The following is an 18,362-nucleotide window of genomic DNA, read 5'->3' as shown; positions in this document are numbered from 1 at the left end:
TTTGGTCTTTTTCTGCCACAGCCTTTCAATTTCTAGATCTTTGTATTTTGTTATTTTTTCTATTACTTTTTCTTCTATCCTACTATCCCCTGGTATTGCTATGTTGATTATTTTGTCTTGTTTTTCTTATGTATTGTGTGGCAGATGTTTGTCTGTTTGTAGTCGAAAGTCTCATAATATTTTTGCATCTTCATTTTCTACAACTTTTTCAATTTTATGGTCGCACCAATCTTAAGCTACAGGTAGCTTGTATTTTTTGCAGATGTTCCAGTGTATCATCCCTGCTACTTTGTCATGCCTTTGTTTGTAGTCAGTTTGTGCGATCTTCTTACAACAACTGATTAGGTGGTCCACTGTTTCATCTGCTTTAGAAAGGCGGTACTTGCTGTTTGTTGATTTTTCTACTTTTGCTCTTATTGCATTTGTTCTTAGTGCCTGTTCTTGTGCAGCCAATATTAGACTCTCTGTTTCTTTCTTCAAGTTGCCATTCTTAAGCCATTGCCAGGTCTTGGTGATGTTTGATTTTCCACTTATATTGTGCAAATATCAACCATGCAATGGCTTATTTTTCCATTTTTCTGCTCGGTTCTTGACTTGTTCTTTCTTGTAGGCCTGCTTTGTTTCATTGGTGTTGAATAGTTCTCGTTATTGACCATTTTAAGTGCATCTTCTTCATTGTCCTTTATATGTTCTTCAAGGGCTCTTTTCTCCTCCTCTACTGTTTGATGGACTTGAGCATTCCTCTTCCACCTGAGCTGCAAGGGAGGTATAGCCTATCTACATCAGTGCGGGGGTGCAGAGCATGATTGATGGTCATGATTTTCCTGGTCTTACGATCTAGCGTCTCTAGCTCTGCCTGGGTCCAGTCTATTATTCCTGCAGTGTATCTGATAACAGGTATAGCCATTGAGTTTGGACTTTAGGATTTTTCTAACTCTCCTGATGTATTCACTTCCAATTTTTCTTTTAAATTCAGTGTGTGCAATGTTATCAGCCTGGAGAATGCCCAAGTATTTCTAATGTTCTTTCTCTTCCAGGTTCTTGATGTTGCTTCCATTGGGCAGTTCTATTCCTTCTGTTTTTGTTATGTTTTCTCTGTTCATTATTAATGCAGCACACTTGACTAGTCCAAACTCCATTGCAATATTGTTACTGAATATATGGACAGTGTTTAGCAGTAATTTGATTTCTGATTGGAACTTTCCATACAACTTCAAATCATCCATGTACAGCAGATGGTTGATTTGATTTGATGTTTTAGATGTTTGGTATCCGAGGCCTGTTTTGTTTAGTATTTGTGAAAGTGGAGTCATGGCGATTATAAACAACAGAGGGGATAGTGAGTCCCCTTGGAAAATATCCCTTCTGATGCTAACCTGTCCAAGTGTCTTGCCATTGATTGTTAACTGTGACTCCACATGCTCATTGCTTTTTTATATAAATATCTGAATGTTTTTGCTGACACCAGTTGTTTCTAAACATTTTAATATCCATGTATGAGGCAATGAGTCGCAGGCTTTCTTGTAGTCAATCCATGCAACACTTAGATTTGTTTTTCTTCTCTTGCAATTTTCTAAAATCATTTTGTCAATCAGCAGCTGATCTTTTGTGCTCTAGTGTTTCCTTTCTGTTCAACTGGAAGATGCTTATTAATAAGTGTTGCATTACTTCATCTGCTATTATTCCAGTTAATAATTTGAACATGGTTGGCAGGCAGGTTATCGGTCTATAATTATTTGGAACTGCATCTTTTGCTGGGTCTTTCATTATGAGATGAGTTTTCCCAGTTGTTAACCATTGTTCAATATCACCTCCTTGCAAAATGTGGTTGAACTGTTCTGATAGTTGTTTATGAAGGCTTGTTAGGTGTTTAAGCCAAAAGCCATGCAGTTTATCGTCGCCTGGTGCAGTCCAATTTTTAATTTTATTTGCTCTTTCACTTATTAATTCTGGTGTTATTATTAGATCTTGCATTTGTTGGTTACATTTTTCGACCTCTTTTACCCAGCCTACTTTTTTATTATAATCTACTGGATTGTCCCATAATTCTTCCCAGAATTGCACTGTTTCTTCTTTATTTGGTGTTTCTATGTTTCTTGCAGTTTCTCCTTTTATGCTTTGGTAGAAAAGTTTCTAATTCCACTGGAATTGGAGATTCTGCCTGTGTTGTGTAATTCTGGCTTCGTATCTGTTAATCTTCTTTGACACGGCTGTTATTTGCTGCTTTATTATTTCCAGGACTTCTCTAATTTTCCTTGAAGTCTAGATGATATTTTTGGATCAGATACTGTTTGGTGTTTTCATTCTTTAGCTTCTTGTCTTTCATATCTTTCAATTTACTAGCATCTGATTAAAGCCTGGTGATTTTATTTTCTAATCTAATCTTCCATTTAGGTGATGTACTACTTTCTTTTTTTACAGGTCCACTGATCTTATATCCGAGCTCTTGTGTTGTTGTTGTTGCTGCACTGTACATTAGTTGGTTTGTTTCTTGCAAATTATTGGTTATTTCTGCAAGTGCAGCATTGACATCTTTTAATGCCTGAGCAAGTTGTTTTTGGCAACTGTTTTTCGAGCTAGAAGTCGAACCCTGGTGTTTGTTTGGTTCATGTGCTCAGTTATTTGTTTGCTTTAGTTCTTGTTGCTTTTCTGTGAAATGGCATTCAGGTTTTTGAGATGAAGGCAAAGGGGAAGTTGCCTGGTTTTGATTTTGAAACAGTTCAGTGACAGTGGCATCCTCTGTTGCCAACACCTCCTCCACCTGCGCCCGAGCAACTTCTTCAATTGGTGGTAATTCTTCTTCCATATCTTGAGCTTGTGTTGCTCTTTGCAGTTCTTCCAGCTCAACTTCTGTGAATACTTCATTTCTTATTATGAATCTTCTCTGGTGGGCTAGCCTTTGTTCTGTTATTTCTGTATCTCGATGCTTCTCTTTCCAAATTTGGTACATTCTTTTAAAATAACCTCTTCTAGTTGGACTAGACTTGTAATAGCAGATCATCATCATCTTTATAATACATTCAGTATGTCTGCCAGTGATGGTTTTCTAACAAGTATATACCTAGAAAAACATATGCTTTTACATTCACTGTCCACTAATATACATTGAGGGTTTCCCCACTTATACCACGGTACGCTTGGATAGGGATTATATCAGGTGTGAAGCATTGCTCATGATGGAGTATAGCAGTGCACTCTTGTTTGGTTGAATTGTCAACTATGAACTGATCCGAGTTTTGAGCCCAATCTGCTGGGAACATTTATTGGGCAAATCATGCAAGCGTAGCCCAAGAGCACAGCTATATCGCACTGTGCCTTTGTGGAGCAGGCGTTTTTCCTGTGAAAGTGTCTGTGCTGCTTCCTTTGGTGCATGGGTATAACTAGTGGTCCTAGAATGGAGACTCTTCTCTAGTCTGCATTTCCTGCCTTTTGTGTTTTTGAAAGGCTCACAGTCAGAAGGTTCCTTTCCTATTCTTTGACAACAAGGGCAGCTGAACTACAAAGATGCTCTGGACTGAAAATGACACTTTTAAATGTCTCGCTAATAATGGCTGCTCTGAGATGCTGCCTTGCAGATTTGTCTGTGATCTGGCAGAGAGCCATTCTTCCTCCTCCCATGACACCTCTGTTTTCTGTTTCTTTTTCAGGGACTTTAACTCACTTTCCAAGGATAATGTATATGAGAACAACCGCCTGGTGAGTCTCTGCCTATGTCTTTACTATATATTACTTTGCTTAATGCTGGTGCCATTTTGACACTATTGCTCTCAGCAGAGCCAGAAGAATTCCAGGACCTGGTCACTCAAATACCTAGAAATCTGTTGCTTGCACTTAGAAATTAGGAATTGACTTTCATTCTTGGTTTAAGAAGAGCCCTGATGGATCAGGCTCAAGGCCCATCTAGTCCAGCATCCTGTTTCACACAGTGGCCTGCCAGATGCCTCTGGGGAGCCCAGAGGCAGGAGCTGAGGGTGGTCTTCCTGAATCTGGCCCTATCTTTCATTTTCCGTACTGTCCACCTCAGGCTTATCTGAGGCAATTGAACTAAAAGTAGGATTTGCTTAGGAACATAGGAATCTGCCTTAAACCAAGTCAGATCAACTAGTTTAGTATCATCTACATTGACTGGCCGTGGCTCTCCAAGGTTTCAGGCAGGAGCCTTTCCCAGCTCTCCTTGGAGATGCCAGGAAAAGCAGATGCTCTGCCCCTGAGCTATGCCCTAGAAGGTGCATGTCTGCTATCATCTTCTAGCATTGTTTTAAAAAGACAAACAGAATTTGGGAGAAACTTGCACTGCAGACATATGCCATACATTTTGGCCCTCTAAAGTGACTCTGCGAATTAAGCATGATGCTTTCATTCGCACTGGCCTCAAGATCATGGGTTCAAATTCTACAGGGAAGGAATGTGCTTTGCATGCAGAAAGCTGAGGTTTAGTCTGTGACGTCTCCAGCTGAAAAGAGATCTTGGGCAGCAGGCTAGGAAATCTCTCTGTCTGAGCCTTTGGAGAGCTTTTGCTGTTACTGAATTTGATTGATTGATTGATTGATTGATGCTGCACAGTTCTTTATAAAAACTCAAAGTGGTGTACAGTAAAACAAAAATATTAAAATTCAATTAATATACATTTTAAACATAAGAAGATTAAAAAATAATGATTAGCATAACCACAGAAGAACAGCAGTCAACTGATCAACAGTTGCTAGAATGCCTGTCTAAAAGGAAATGATTTAGCCTGGTGGTGAAAGATGGCCAGTGAGGGTGGCCTCCACAGGGAGTGTGTTCTGCAGTCTGGAAGCACTCCTGAGAAGGTCCTGTCTGGGATAGCTGTGCATTGCATCTCTGAAAGAGGCAAGATGTAAAGCAGAGTCCTCCCCTCAATGATCTCAACATTCAGGCAGGTTCATCTGGGAGGAAGCATTCCTTTTAAGTACCCAGACAGACTAGACAATACTGGGCTGAATGCATAAGGCAGGTTTATATACCCTATATTTAAACATCACACCTAAAAGGTAAACAGTAATGCAAGAAGCAACAACAACAAAATTCTCCTTGAACCAAATGGAGAATGTGTTCACCTAGATCACGGTTGGGGTCAGGTGGGTATTTCTTTGTGTGCCCGAGAGGCAGCAGCAGAGAGATGGGCAAAGGAAGGCCCGGAGACAGCCTGGCTTGGCTCATGAATGACCAACGATCATGAATGCTCATTGGCAGTGCAAGAACCAGAGGTGTGCCTTGTCTGTCTCGCTGTTGCCCGTTCTCTTTTTCTTCCCTCTGTGTTTTCCAAAAGTGGGATGGGGAAGGGACAGGAGTCTCTCGCAGTATTCTCTCTGGTTTTTTTTCATCTGTGTGCAGAATGAGTTTTGTTCTGGGTGGCAGTATTAAGGCAGTGTGTGCGCACTTGCATTCAGAGTGGGGCCCTCCTGACTCGACCTGAGTGGGAGTTAAAGTAATTGAGCGGACATCCAAAAAGTATGAGTGCACACACATGCACACACCTTAGAGGGAACACTCGTGTACAAGCAAAAGAGGGATAACATGGAAGTTTCCCATCACACTTCCTGAAATTGCCCCATGGTAGGGATGGCCATTGGGAGGCTCGCGAGCTGTTGTTGGACTACCTTTCCCATCACCCCCAGCTGTAATAAATTGTGGCTGGGGATGATGGGAGTTTTAGTCCAACAGCAGCTGGAAAGCCTCAGGTTGGCCACCTCTGCCCTATGGGATCAGATTTTAGGAAGGTCTGGGAGAACACAGGTGAGAAGAAGAAGAGCCCTTCTTGCTCTGACTCTCACATAGCATGGACAAAAATTAAAAAATATATTTATTTTGGTTAAACATCAAGCAGTTGTAGTTCACTGCAGTTTGTTCACTGTTCCAGTTATTCTCTAAACAAACAAACATGCTCCCTTTTAATGAAAATCAGTTGTACCCAATAAACCTTGCTTCTTGAAAGTTCTGAGCCCTCAGTTATCTCCAAATAGACTGCAAAAAACAAAAGTTTTGGATTGTTAATTACGTGGTGTTTCCAGGGTGGGATGAGATTGGCACAAGGCAAGAGAGGGTTATGCTGTGTAGGAGAAGAAGCAGAAATGAAACCAAAAGCATCCTATACTGGAAAGAAGGGAGGGCAACCTTGTGCAGTGTGTGGCTTTTTATTTTATTTTTTCCCATGCTTTACCACAAAATAAAACAATCATGGTTTCTGCAGATCATATGCAAAACTTCATTCATTTATTTATTTATCATATGTATTATTATTATTATTATTAATTACCACCTCACCACCCCCTATTGCCTCACCACCCCCTATTCAAACAGATCCACCAGCAGAACTAATTTTTAGCTGGGACCTCTGAGGCAGGTCCCACATTTAAAGCAGTGGGGGTTGGGGGGGGCACTTCAAATTCCCAGGGTGCCTAGTTTTGTATAGAATACTAGATGCCATGTTTGTATGGCAAACTTGCAGATACAGCCCTGTGTAATTGTCTGCCATGACAGTAGAAGAATGTGCTTAGATTTCCCTCTGTGGCTTGTCGTCAGAGGCCGAGCGAGTGTAAATAATAATCTCGGCTGGGTAGAGTAGCGCTGATGTAATTGCAGAACTCTGGCTAGAGACAGTTTAGGCTACACTGGCAGGCAGCCACTGCTCCAAGGTTCCAGGCAGGAGTCTCTCCCAGCCCCACCTGGAGATGCCAGGGAGGGAAACGTGGGACCTTCTGCATGCAAGTAGATGCTCTGCCACTGAGCCACGTTCCCATCCTACTATGGGGAATATCTTACAGCAGACAATGCTCACATGTAGTCACCCATTCCAATGCAAACCAGGGCAGACCCTGCTTATCCAAGGGGACAATTCAAACGTTGGCCTTGCTCTCTCCCACATCACCAAGATTACAGCACTAGTTGTTGTTGTTTTTTTGTTATGTTTACATTCCAGTCCAAGCCCACATGCAACTGTTTGACTGCTGATAGGATCACATGGGGAATCTGTGATGGAGAGACCTCGCTATTGCATCTCCTCTGTGAGCTGCACTGGCGACCAGTTTGTTTCTGGGTCCAATTCAAGGTGCTGGTTTTGACCTTTAAAGCCCTTAACGGTTTGGGCCCGGGATATCTGAGGGACCGCCTGCTCCCAAGGGTTGCGGCCTGCTTGACGAGGTCATCTGAGGAGGCTCTGCACCGGGTACCGACAATGAGGGAGGCTCGGTTGTTGTGCAGGCAGGACAGGGCCTTCTCTGTTGCTGCCCCCAGACTCTGGAATGCTCTCCCAGTGACTATTCGCTCCTCGGTCTCCATCACAGCTTTTAGAAAGCATGTTACATCGTGGCTTTCCCCCCAGGCTTTTATTTGATTGTCTCTGCTGCTGCTCTTTGTACTCTGTATTGCTTTTATGCTTTTGTTTTAAATTTTTAATCAGATTTGTTTTATATCTTTAGCTTAATATTTTAATTGTGTCTTTTTTACAATTTTGTTTTTAAATTTTGCTGTGAACCGCCTTGAGATTGTTTTAATGAAAGGCGGTATATAAATTCAACAATAAATGAATGAATGAATGAATATCCCAAGCAAAAGCCACTGCAGCTGGGGATTCTGGGAGTTGTAGTCAACAACATCTGGGAGTGGGAATCCCTCTTAGAGGGAACCTATCCCCAAAGAGCATCCGCATACAAAGCTGGTTTCTGTGCATGGAACTGGCAGCCACTGTGGGGAAACGGGATGCTGGACTAGATAGGCCTTGGGCCTGATGCAGCAGGGCTCTTCTTATTTTCTTACCTGCTGTAGGAGGAATAATTATACTGTGCTTCTGAGGGGTGGGGAGACCAGTCTGCGTATTCAGAATCTTGATGTTGTGCAACACAGCAGACTGGAAGGGCTTTTAAGAACATAAGAACAGCCCTGCTGGATCAGGTACAAGGCCCATCTAGTCCAGCATCCTGTTTCACACAGTGGCCCACCAGATGTCACTGGAAGCCTACAGGCAGGAGTTGAGGGCATGCTCTCTCTCCTGCTGTTACTCCCCTGCAACTGGTACTCATAGGCATCCTGCCTTTGATGCTGGAGGTGGCCCTCCGACTAGTAGCCGTTGATAGACCTCTCCTCCATGAAGTTATCCAAACCCCTCTTAAAGCCATCCAGGTTGTGGGCTGTCATCACATCTTGTGGCAGAGAATTCCACAAGTTGATTATGCGTGTGAAAAAGTACCTCCGTTTGCTGGTCCTAGGTTTCCTGGCAATCAATTTCATGAGATGACCCTTGGTTCTAGTGTTATGTGAGAGGGAGAAGAATTTCTCTCTGTCCACTTTCTCCACTCCATGCATGATTTTATAGACCTCTATCATGTCTCCTTGCAGTCGTCTTTTTTTTCTAAACTAAATAGCCCCAGGTTTTGTAGCCTTGCCTCATAAGGAAGGTGCTCTAGGGCCCTGATCATCTTGGTTGCCCTCTTCTGCACCTTTTCCAGTTCTACAATGCCCTTCTTTGGATGTGGCGACCAGAATTGTACGTAGTATTCCAAGTGTGCCCGCGCCGTAGTTTTGTATAAGGGCATTATAATATTAGCAGTTTTATTCAGTCCTCTTCCTCATGATCCCTAGCATGGAGTTGGCCTTTTTCACAGCTGCTGCACATTCAGTCAACACTTTTAACAAGCTGTGAAACCCCCTTAGAGTACTTATCACCTATTGGGTAGTGTGGAAACAGGGAAGGAGGCCCTTGGGCTTGCTCAGCTTCTACTCCAAACTGTTGACAAAATCATCCTAGTTTACATTCATTGACTTCCTTTCTGACCAACCAACAATCCTGTGAGGAAACTCCCTTAAATAGAGCTGTCCTCTTTTGGGCTGTAAATATTAAGAGGAAGTCTGGTTTTACTCCATGCAGAAAAGACTGAATTCTGTATTCTACACAAAGTAGGTATGTATGAATGTCGCTTTTGTACCAGCATTTAATTTTTATTTTGAATTTTTTTGAATCCTATTTTCCTCTTATAAGATTCAAAATGGCTCACAACATGCACATTAAAATAATCTGTAAAAACAATTCCAAAATATTTTTTTAAAGTGCATCAAATTTATAATAGTGGCAATCCAATAGCGGGATGACACACAGCACACAATCCAAAATAACTTGCAGCCAAAACATTAAGCAGCTCTGAAATCTTTCCCAAAGAACCATATTTATTTTAAGGTGGCTAGAATGGTGGTGGTAAGGGGGCTTTGCAGAAATGGCACACCATTTTGGAATGATAGCAGGGCAAATGCAAGGGGAAGCTAGCATAACGTCCTGCTCCCTGATCACTAGTGGGTCAGCACATGGACCCCTTCACTTTTAATCTTCCCATCACCACCCATCATCTGTGAGTGATGCTTGCACAATTCTCAGTAATCATGAGGGCTAGCAACTTGTTTTGGAAAAAGGAGAGCCACCTGTGCCTCTTGGGAATCTACATTCTGCACCAGGTTTTACATGGGGCGTGTGCCCTTATGTGATGGACTGGTCAAGGTCCCTTGTGTACAAGCTATGAAAGAGCATTGGCATGGTTCTGTTTTAGAGGTGCACAGCAGGTAGTGCAAGGGTGTGAAGATTCCGACTCCTTGTCATCCTTCTTTCTGCTTACTTTTGAGTTGTACATTTCATTCAATCCAATCAATCAGTCAATCAATCAAAAATAACTGTATTGGCCATCCTATAACCATTGTTCTCTGGGCAGCTCACAAAGTAGAACAGTAGAATAAAGTGTGCAATTAAAACCACATTAAAACAAAAATGAAAAGCGACAATAAAACTTGGGACAATAAAGAAAGCAAGCCTGGGTGGGTTTTTCCTTTGTTACTTGCTCCCTGATGCTGACCCACAATCTGAGTGAGCTTCGCCTTTTTACCTGCTTTCCCTCACTCCCTTCTGTAGGCATTTGAGGTGGCTGAGCAGGAGCTGGGGATCCCTGCCCTGCTGGATCCCAGGGACATGGTCTCCATGAAAGTCCCCGACTGCCTTAGCATCATGACCTACGTGTCTCAGTATTACAACCATTTTAACAACCCCGGCCAAGGTAAGAGCTCCAAAATCGCATTTCCTGCTTCACGCCATGGTCCAGAGTGACATTTAGGAGCAGCTCTGTTCTTTTCAGTGTGGTGCTACCTGCTTTCTGCCATCCACAGAGACTGTGAGGTTACCAGAGGTTCACAAATCAGCTTGCTGTGTTGAGCATCCCTCCTCCCTTTAGCGAGTGTGATAGACCCCTGCCCTTCTACAGAGTTTGGAGCAAGACAGAAGCTTTTCTCTGCAGGTGTTCTTCATTTTGGAAGTGCTCTGTACATTTCCAACGTCCAGTGTCAGAGTCCACAAATGCTGACCTGACATGCAGACTAACCATGTGTAAGCACTCTTTGACCCTGAAAGCTGTGTCCCTGAGGGCTTTGCAGCCCTCAGCGACGTATTTCTGGTGTCAAATAACATTCCAGGGCAGGGCTGCATAACTTTGACCCTCCAGCTGTTCTTGGACTACCACTCACTCATCCCCAGTGGCCAGTTGTCAGGGAAAATGGGAGTTGTAGTCCAACATATGCAGGAGGGCTGAAGTTGTGCAGTCCTGTTCCAGGGAAAAGGGGGGATTGGTGAAAATGAGCCCCCTCATAGGCGCTTCTCAAGCACAAATGCTGCTGCTGCTGCAGGCAGGCTGTTTTTAGGTACACACCTGCGGTATTGGCTTAGCTTGCTAGAGAGCTGTTTTATTTGTGCTCACCCCTAAACATCACCACCCTAGTCTTCTGAGACACACAGAGGACTTGAGGGACAGGCTGGGACTTCTCTCAGTTACACTGAGGTATGGAGAAGGTAAGAAACGGCAAGATAAACTAGGGTTGTTCCTTACTTTCTTCAAACTGCAACACAGCTCTGGAGAGCATCCTTCTCTCCAGAGGACCTGGTGAGTGGATCTGTAAGTGCCTGGCCATCCTTAGGGTGGGGCAACTGGGGCGATTGCCCTAAGCCCCGCACTGACATAGGCCCCGCTCTGGGCACACTGCAGTGCAGCCTGCCCTCCTCTCCCTCCCACCCCCGTCCCAGCCACTGATCTTTCCCTGTGCGCAGCCCAGCTGGAGCTGATCTTTTGTGTGGATGTGCAGCACAGGCTTGAAAGGCTCTCAGGCAAGCAGGCAGAGTTCCTTCTCTCTCCACCTCTCAGTTTTTCATCAGGTAGGCAGGGCTTCCTGAGAGGCCTGCATGCAGGCCTCGCTAAAGCCTGAAGCTCAGGAAGGGAGGGAGGAGGCAGGCAAAGTGTCCAGCACTGGCTGCCCTTGCCCACCACAGCTCTCTGGAGACCCTCTGCCCAACCTTTTGCCTGCTTAGTAAAGGAGGTATGATGTGATTTCCTTTTTGTGGTTCCCCCCCCCGCCCAACTTGAGTATTTAGGGATTGGCTTGCTATAGGGCTTTGGTATTGAGCAGAGATGTAGGGCAGGGTGGGAGGAATAGGTATATTTAAATTGAAGTGGATTGGACAAAAGGTTAGTTTTTTATTGTTTTTTTTTTTAATTAAATCTAGAAAACCCATCAAAAAAGTCCTGTGAATGGCTTTTACATGGCAGAAAATTACAAAAACTTCTGGAGCTAGCAATATATAATATATATATATATTTATAAATGCACTATGCTCAAGTTGATTTTGAATGAGAACTGTGAAGCATGTGTTGTGCTTTTTATTTCTATTTCTTTAGAAATGCACTATATGTCCAAGCTGGTTGGACATGTCCAAAAACCTCACTCTCACTATTTACACTGTATGTCATCAATCAGTATGATTCCGTAATGATATGAAATGTTAAGGAGCCGCCCCCCCCCCCCCCCCGGACAGCCCTGCTGAGCATGATCTCGGAGACAAGTCAGGGGAGCGGGGACAGAAATGTTGACTGGCTACTAAGACCAGTCACAGGACATGGCTCCTTTGGACTCCCCGTGACTCTGCTGTGAACGCTTTCCCTCTCTGCTAAGTCTTGTTTAACTCTCATCACAACAGCTTTGAGGTGTAATGGAACAGGGCCATCGAGTGAGTGAATAGTTTATCCACAACACCCACAAAGTAATTTTCACAGGCCTCATGCTTCCGCTCCAGCCTGGCCTTCTTCCTCTGTGCGGTGGTGACAAAGGGTGAGAGGCTGGCCATTCTGCATGGGAAAACCAGGTGGCTCTCCACACCTTTTGCATTTCTGATTCACTAGTCACTATTATGGACCAATTCCCCTTTCCCCTCCTTCTCTCTGTCTTTGCAGCCAGAGTCCCCCCGCCTATGAAGCGTTCTGTGGTTGCTTCCTCATCCACATTGCCAGCTAACAGGCCTGTGGTTGCACCCGAGACCACATCAGCACCCCAGGTACCTCGTCTGCTAAAAGGAGTCTGAGTTTGCTCTGTCAGTTTCCTCTAACCTGCTTCTTGCTCTAGCTATTGAATGAGCACTTATCAAAAGAGAGTGTTTCAAAATGTATGATCTGTCATCTTGTCTGTCTGTCTCAGTCGTGAGGAGTTTATGAGCCTCATGTAGATTTGGTTATTGTGGTAGTGTTTGCATTGAATTTGCATTTGGCTCAGGGATATGCCCCTTTCCTTGATAAGGGTCAAGAGCAGAACTTATCACTCACTGAGCTAAACACTGCCCTCGTGTCGTGTGGCAATCCACCAGGAGTTTAACTTCATTGTGGCTTGCATGGATCTTGACAACCCCTGTGTTTTTGCTGTCCCAGACAGGCAGCATAAATATTTATGCTGCCTGCCTGGGACTGCAAAAACACATTTCAAGTGCTATGCAAGCCAGAGTACATGGCTGGTAGTTACAAGTTGTAGAGGCCTTCCTAGAGAGTTGTTGTCATTTTATAATATGTGCGGGGTTATTTACATAATAATCAGTTTGAGATAACTATCCCTTAACTCATATCGGTGGCTGGTGTGTTTACAGGATCCTGGCCCCAGTTATTATGTTTCCTCATGGGATAATAGCTTTGCTATCGTAAACAACCTTTTTTGTGGTCTTGGGGACAGAGGTCAAATATTTTGCCCAGGGGCAGACAGCAAGCATGTTAAACCTGATCACATAGTTCAATCCAGGATTCAGTCACATGCAGGCATGCTGAAACAGAGCTTGCCTCAAGCCAGAAGTGCAGTATGCTAATTAGTGGTTCCCCAAATTCACCACCTCATAGCATTTCAGTTATTTTTGTGGAGGATTAGTAGAAAGGTTTTGGGAGACAGGAGCTCACCAGTGAAGCAACACGATCCTTTTTAACTACATTGCTGCTGTCACAAGCACCAGTTTTCTTCTCAAGTGGCTGCCTTTTTGTGTTCCCCGCCCCGCAAATGTCCTTGTGACAGTTTCCCAGCTTCCTTATGAGAATAGTGAGATTAACGGAGGGCAGCTGTAGTCAGTAGTGTGCATACAGAGTACTGTCGTCTTCAAGGTTTCATCAGTATGACCCTCTCTCTCAGCAGTTCACAGAGCGTAGCTGTGAAGCAGACTTGTCCAGGCCTGGCAGCATTACATACACATTCAGTCATGTTGCCTGCCTGTTCGATACACAGTTCAAGAGGTGTCGCATGGAATATCTCTGCTTTGTGTCGCTTGGAAGGTTTCCCCTTTATAAATGTAAATGTGGACAACCCTTTTCCTGAGACATGGGGACCAGGGCCAGTGTGGGGGCTGCCAGTTGGCCACTCCTGATATAGAAAGGACAGACTCGATTATCTATGGAGAGCCCAAATAATGTAAGAAGCTGGAGGAAACATGGGGAAGGTCCGAGGCAGTGGGGTCTGAAATGTGACCTGGAACTGAATGTTTTTTCTGCCTTTCAAATGCTCTGCTTAGGGACTTAGTGCAGGGCTTGACAAATCCCTGGCACCAGAAGCCATGGCGCCGAGAAGTTTAACTGTGGTGCCTGGACTAGGCTATTCAGAGGTAGCGTTATTGAATAAAATATTTATTTGTGCCAGGCGACCCTGTTTTTTTTGTCCCAAGTGTGTTACTTGTAAAGGGGATAAAGAGAAGTCCATTTACCCTCCCCTCCATAATGTCCGTCACCAAGTCTGGTCATTTTGTGGTCCATTGTCTGACTCTTGAATTTTGGGGCGGACTCCTAGATCCAAAGAAAATTTGCCCGGGACTAACTTAGTAGATGTCAAGGATATTTCTCCCTTTGGGCTGAACAGATTTTATATTATTAGAGAGGTACTGGAAGGTACCCCTTTCCCCTGCCTGCTCTTCTGGAACTATTAAAGTTTGAGAAGGAGCTGCAGGAGCTAAAGATACCTCATCCACTTCAGCATCTTGCTGAGAACTGGACCAAGGAATATTGTATAACCCTCCCCCCCGCCCCACACTTTATTTTTTGTTATTAACAGTTCATTATGTATTGACATTATAACACAGACAACATTTTATAGTACAGCTGAATCAAAATAAGTCCAATTTCCACCCACCCCACCTTGAACAATCAAAGTGATAGATTTAATTATCACGAAAGGAACTATTAAATAGTTTGTTGTGCTTATCAATACAGGCAGACTGCGCTATATGCGGATTCTTTATCTGCAGTTTCACGTCTCTGTAGTCGGGTAATTGACACCCAGCCTCAACATACTCTGGGGTGGGGGGAACGGCAAAAAGGGGGTTAATTTCTGGAGGGCATTGCTGGACAGCTGGAGGCCCGCAGAGCACGGTAGAGCACTATTTTGCCCCCTTTTAAAAAACATTTTTGGGCTGTTTTCCTCACAGTGTTCGACCCTCCAGGAACCTAACCCTCCAATTTCCATCGTCGCAATGATTCGTTATTCATGATTTCGTTACTCGCAGTTGTAGGCGAGGATTGGAACCCCTGCCGATAATGAGGTGTACCTGTAGATCAAACAGGAAAAACAATAATAGCAGCAGCAACAATAATAATAAAATAAAATAAAGTCGAGTAGGTTCCTTCTTGATACATTTTGTCTGCTATATGAATGGGATGAGGCAGGTAGTTGTGACATGGTGGGGCACTGTAGATTCTAGCAGACCACAGTAGCCTTTTCTCTCCTTCGATGGATTTTGTGGTTGGATCCACAATAGTTTTGTGGTTCTGCTGAACAAGACGGAGGTGGGCATCAACCTCCTTGTGTCTGGAGTCATTCTCACATGGGCTTCTTGTGGCCTCCTCAGAATGATGTTGCTGAAGACTCGTCAGAGCAGCCCCAGCAAACCACCCTAAGCAGCACGTGCTCAGCTTGCCAACAACATGTCCACCTGGTCCAGCGCTATCTGGTTGAGGGCAAACTGTACCACCGTCAGTGTTTCAGGTAAGCTTCCTAGCCCAGCCCAGCAAACAGTAGTCCTGTTTACCTGCTCTCATAGAGGGCTATTCTTCCGTATTGGGCATCGCCCCCGATTGTGCCCAGGGTGGCTTGGCACATCTCTGTGAACACAAACTACCTTCATATTCGTTTATGCTGCCATGAGGTTTAGGAATTTGACTTCATAATTCTAGGTGCTCTAGAGAGCCCCAGAGAAAAGGGCTATCATGGCTGTCTGTTGTGATGTTATGTTCTGTCATCCTTATTTCTCATACTTGCTTTTCACTCATTGGTGCTACCAGAGCACATTCAATAATGTTGCCATATCAGTGTTTCAAAAATAAGGACTAGGGCAGGAATGTAGAAACTTGTTTTGTGAGGTTCTTTGGTGCCACTTGGTGTATTCTGGCAGTTTGTTTGTTTTATTTATTTTGTAACATTTATATCCCGCTCTTCCTTTGAGGAGCTCAGAGCTCCTCTGAGTACATGCTTATTTTTATCCTCACAACAACCCTGTGAGGTAGGTTAGGCTTAGAGATATACGACTGGCCCTGAGTCAGCTAGTGAGTTTTATTATGGTTGAATAGGGATTTGAACGCGGGTCTTCCCGGCCCTAGTCCAACACTCTAACCGCTATGCTATGCTGGCTGCTTAAATATTGGACACCCATAATCCTTTTTCATGGTCCCAGTTGAGGCCTGCTTTCCACATTATCCTTGTTTTGAGATGCATACAAATCTGGTGAAGAAGTGATATGTGCATCTATCTCTCAGGAAAGAGGACCTGCTTTCATAGTTTTACTGAATGTGCCTCTTCTCTGGGAAAGAAATGGTATTGTATTAATTTTCCAATGTTATGTTTGTCCATTGATGTTTTTTTGTTTTTTGTTTAAATGGTCCCAAGAGAGAACAATTAATGTTTCATTAAACGTGTGTGTGTGTGTGTGTGTGTGTGTGTGTGTGTGTGTGTGTGTGTGTTAAATAGCAGCTATGGGAGGGGGAGGTAATCAGGAGTGGGACAATGGAAACCAGGGAATTTAACCCTTGTGCTGCAGTCCTGATGAGCCCCTGAAGCTGCCGTTGGCACCAAAGACCCACTTTGTGCTCCACGGTTCCAACCCACTCCCCTTGCAGCTGCCACTTAACATAATACACAGTGTTGAGCTGAGCCGTGGGCGCAGTGGCTCTTGCCGCTAGGGGGCACAGGTCCAAGGCTGGGACTGGGAGAGCCAGGAGCATACCAGGGGTCACACCAGCTAGACTGTCAGGAGCCAGGACAGTCAAGACAGGAGCTGAAAGTCAGTGACTTTCAAGTCAGCGCCAGAGGTCAAGCCGGATCAACAGTCGGGAGCCAGAGGGTCAAGGCAGGAGCCAAAAATGCACCAAAGGTCAAACCAAGGAGTAGTCAGAAACAAGACAATGCATCAGCCCAAGCAGACCTGGATCCTGAGGCAAGGCCTGCGTCAGGCAGGAAGTCTTTTCTACTTCCCGCTATAGAGGATAGCCAATGAGTGATTCCATAAGGCGGGGCTTGCATTGGCTTCAGAAGCCTAAGAGTCTGCTTGCGTTGCAGCGGACTACCAGAAGGGGCAGCAAGATGTAGAGCAGGCAGAGCAGAGCAAGACACATAGAGCCAAACTTCTGCATTTCAATTAATGAATGTGTAGCTTTGCCCTGAGAAACAGATTTTGCCCAGAGTCTCTCAAGAATTGAATCTTGTTTGATTTGTGTTGGTTTATAATTTTTTTTAAACCAGCTTTCCACATAAATGCCCCCAAGGCAACGCATAATACATCCAAACCCTAATTTAAATGTTACAATATCCTGAACACAAGTTAAAACACATGTAGTGATGGCAGCATCACTAAGGCTCCCCCTTAGTCCCCTAGGCAAAAGGCCTTCCAAGACAGTCAAGATTTCACAATTTGCCTGAAGGCCAAGGAAGGTGGGAGCCATTGGAGCCTCTCAGGGGAGGGCATTCCAGAGTCGGGGTGCTCCGTGTGCTCACCAGCCAAACCTCAGTTGGCGCAGGCCAGAGGAGTGGAGCCTCCCTGGGAGATCTCAGTCTTCTGAAGGCTGCTGTGATCACCAGGCCGTGCTTCTTGCCTGCCTTCACCTTCCTTCATGGGCTCCGTTGGCATTTACGTTTCTGACAGGTGTAAAGAATGCTCCAGCACGCTCCTCCCTGGATCTTACAAGCCTGGGCCTGAATGGGGCACATTTGTGTGTACCCAGCATCGTGGCAAACTGGGCCTCAGCGGGAGGACAGAGCGTAGGCCCAGCCCAGATCTTCCGTGTGTGGGGAAAAGCAGCGAGGCTCGGATGGTGAACACTGGTGAGGAGCAAGTGAGTGGCGTTCCACAGCCATCAGCCACGGAAGAGGCGGGAAAAGCAGGGGGAAGAAGTGTCGATGGAGCAGAGGTCGAGGCGCCTCTTGGCCAGCCAAAGAATGAAGCCCTCAGCTCTGCGCCTTGCTCCCCGATCCCGCCGAAGCCTCCTGTGCCAGCGAAACCACTTATGACCAGCCAGGGAAAAGTGAGCCTGCAGCATGGACAACTCAAGGAGACTCGACCAACCCCTGCCCCCAGGAAGAGCACTGACACAGCAGCCTTGTCACCACCCAACTCCCATCCTGTCCCAAAGCCCAGAGTCAACGTGCAGAATGAGGGCTCCAGTGAGCCAGGATCTGGCCTAGTCAATGGTAAGGAAATGAGAGCATAAGGAGGGGGTGAGTCCAGTCCAGCTGGAACCTGTGCTTTTGGGACAAGACACAGTGTAAATGAAGACACCCCCCCCCAAAAGGGAGCCCCCATTTGATGCATGAGCTAAATGTAGGACTGAAAAATAATACCCCGAGTGGCTCTTCTTGAGGAGAAAAATAAGCATCTTGACATATCGTGTTCTCCTGTGAGAACATATGGACCTGCCTGATCCTGGGACAGACCCATGGTCCATTCAGCTCAGTATTGTCTGCTTTCATTGGCAGCAGCTTTCAAAAGTTTTGGGTCTTTCTTAACCTGTCCATTTGTACTCCTTTAAATGGAAATGCTGAGG

At 44.9% G+C, this 18,362-nt stretch overlaps 1 protein-coding gene across 4 annotated transcripts in view; it reads left to right on the top strand.

Moving 5' to 3' along the window:
- MICALL1 (MICAL like 1) overlaps positions 1-18,362 on the top strand; it is a 48,620-nt gene that overhangs the window by 9,940 nt on the left and 20,318 nt on the right. For all 4 annotated transcript variants that reach the window (XM_053253436.1, XM_053253435.1, XM_053253434.1 and 1 more), the window contains exons 2-6: positions 3,648-3,696; positions 9,911-10,052; positions 12,270-12,370; positions 15,179-15,315; positions 17,465-18,009. In XM_053253436.1, coding sequence (XP_053109411.1) covers positions 9,968-10,052; positions 12,270-12,370; positions 15,179-15,315; positions 17,465-18,009 — 868 coding nt within the window. In that variant the 5' untranslated portion in view covers positions 3,648-3,696; positions 9,911-9,967. The remainder of the gene's footprint in view (positions 1-3,647; positions 3,697-9,910; positions 10,053-12,269; positions 12,371-15,178; positions 15,316-17,464; positions 18,010-18,362) is intronic.

The sequence above is a fragment of the Hemicordylus capensis genome, chromosome 5 (genome assembly GCF_027244095.1).
Source record: "Hemicordylus capensis ecotype Gifberg chromosome 5, rHemCap1.1.pri, whole genome shotgun sequence".
NCBI classification, from domain to species: Eukaryota; Metazoa; Chordata; class Lepidosauria; order Squamata; family Cordylidae; genus Hemicordylus; species Hemicordylus capensis.
Note: the sequence above shows the minus strand (reverse complement) of the source record. Positions and strands in the feature narration are given on the sequence as shown.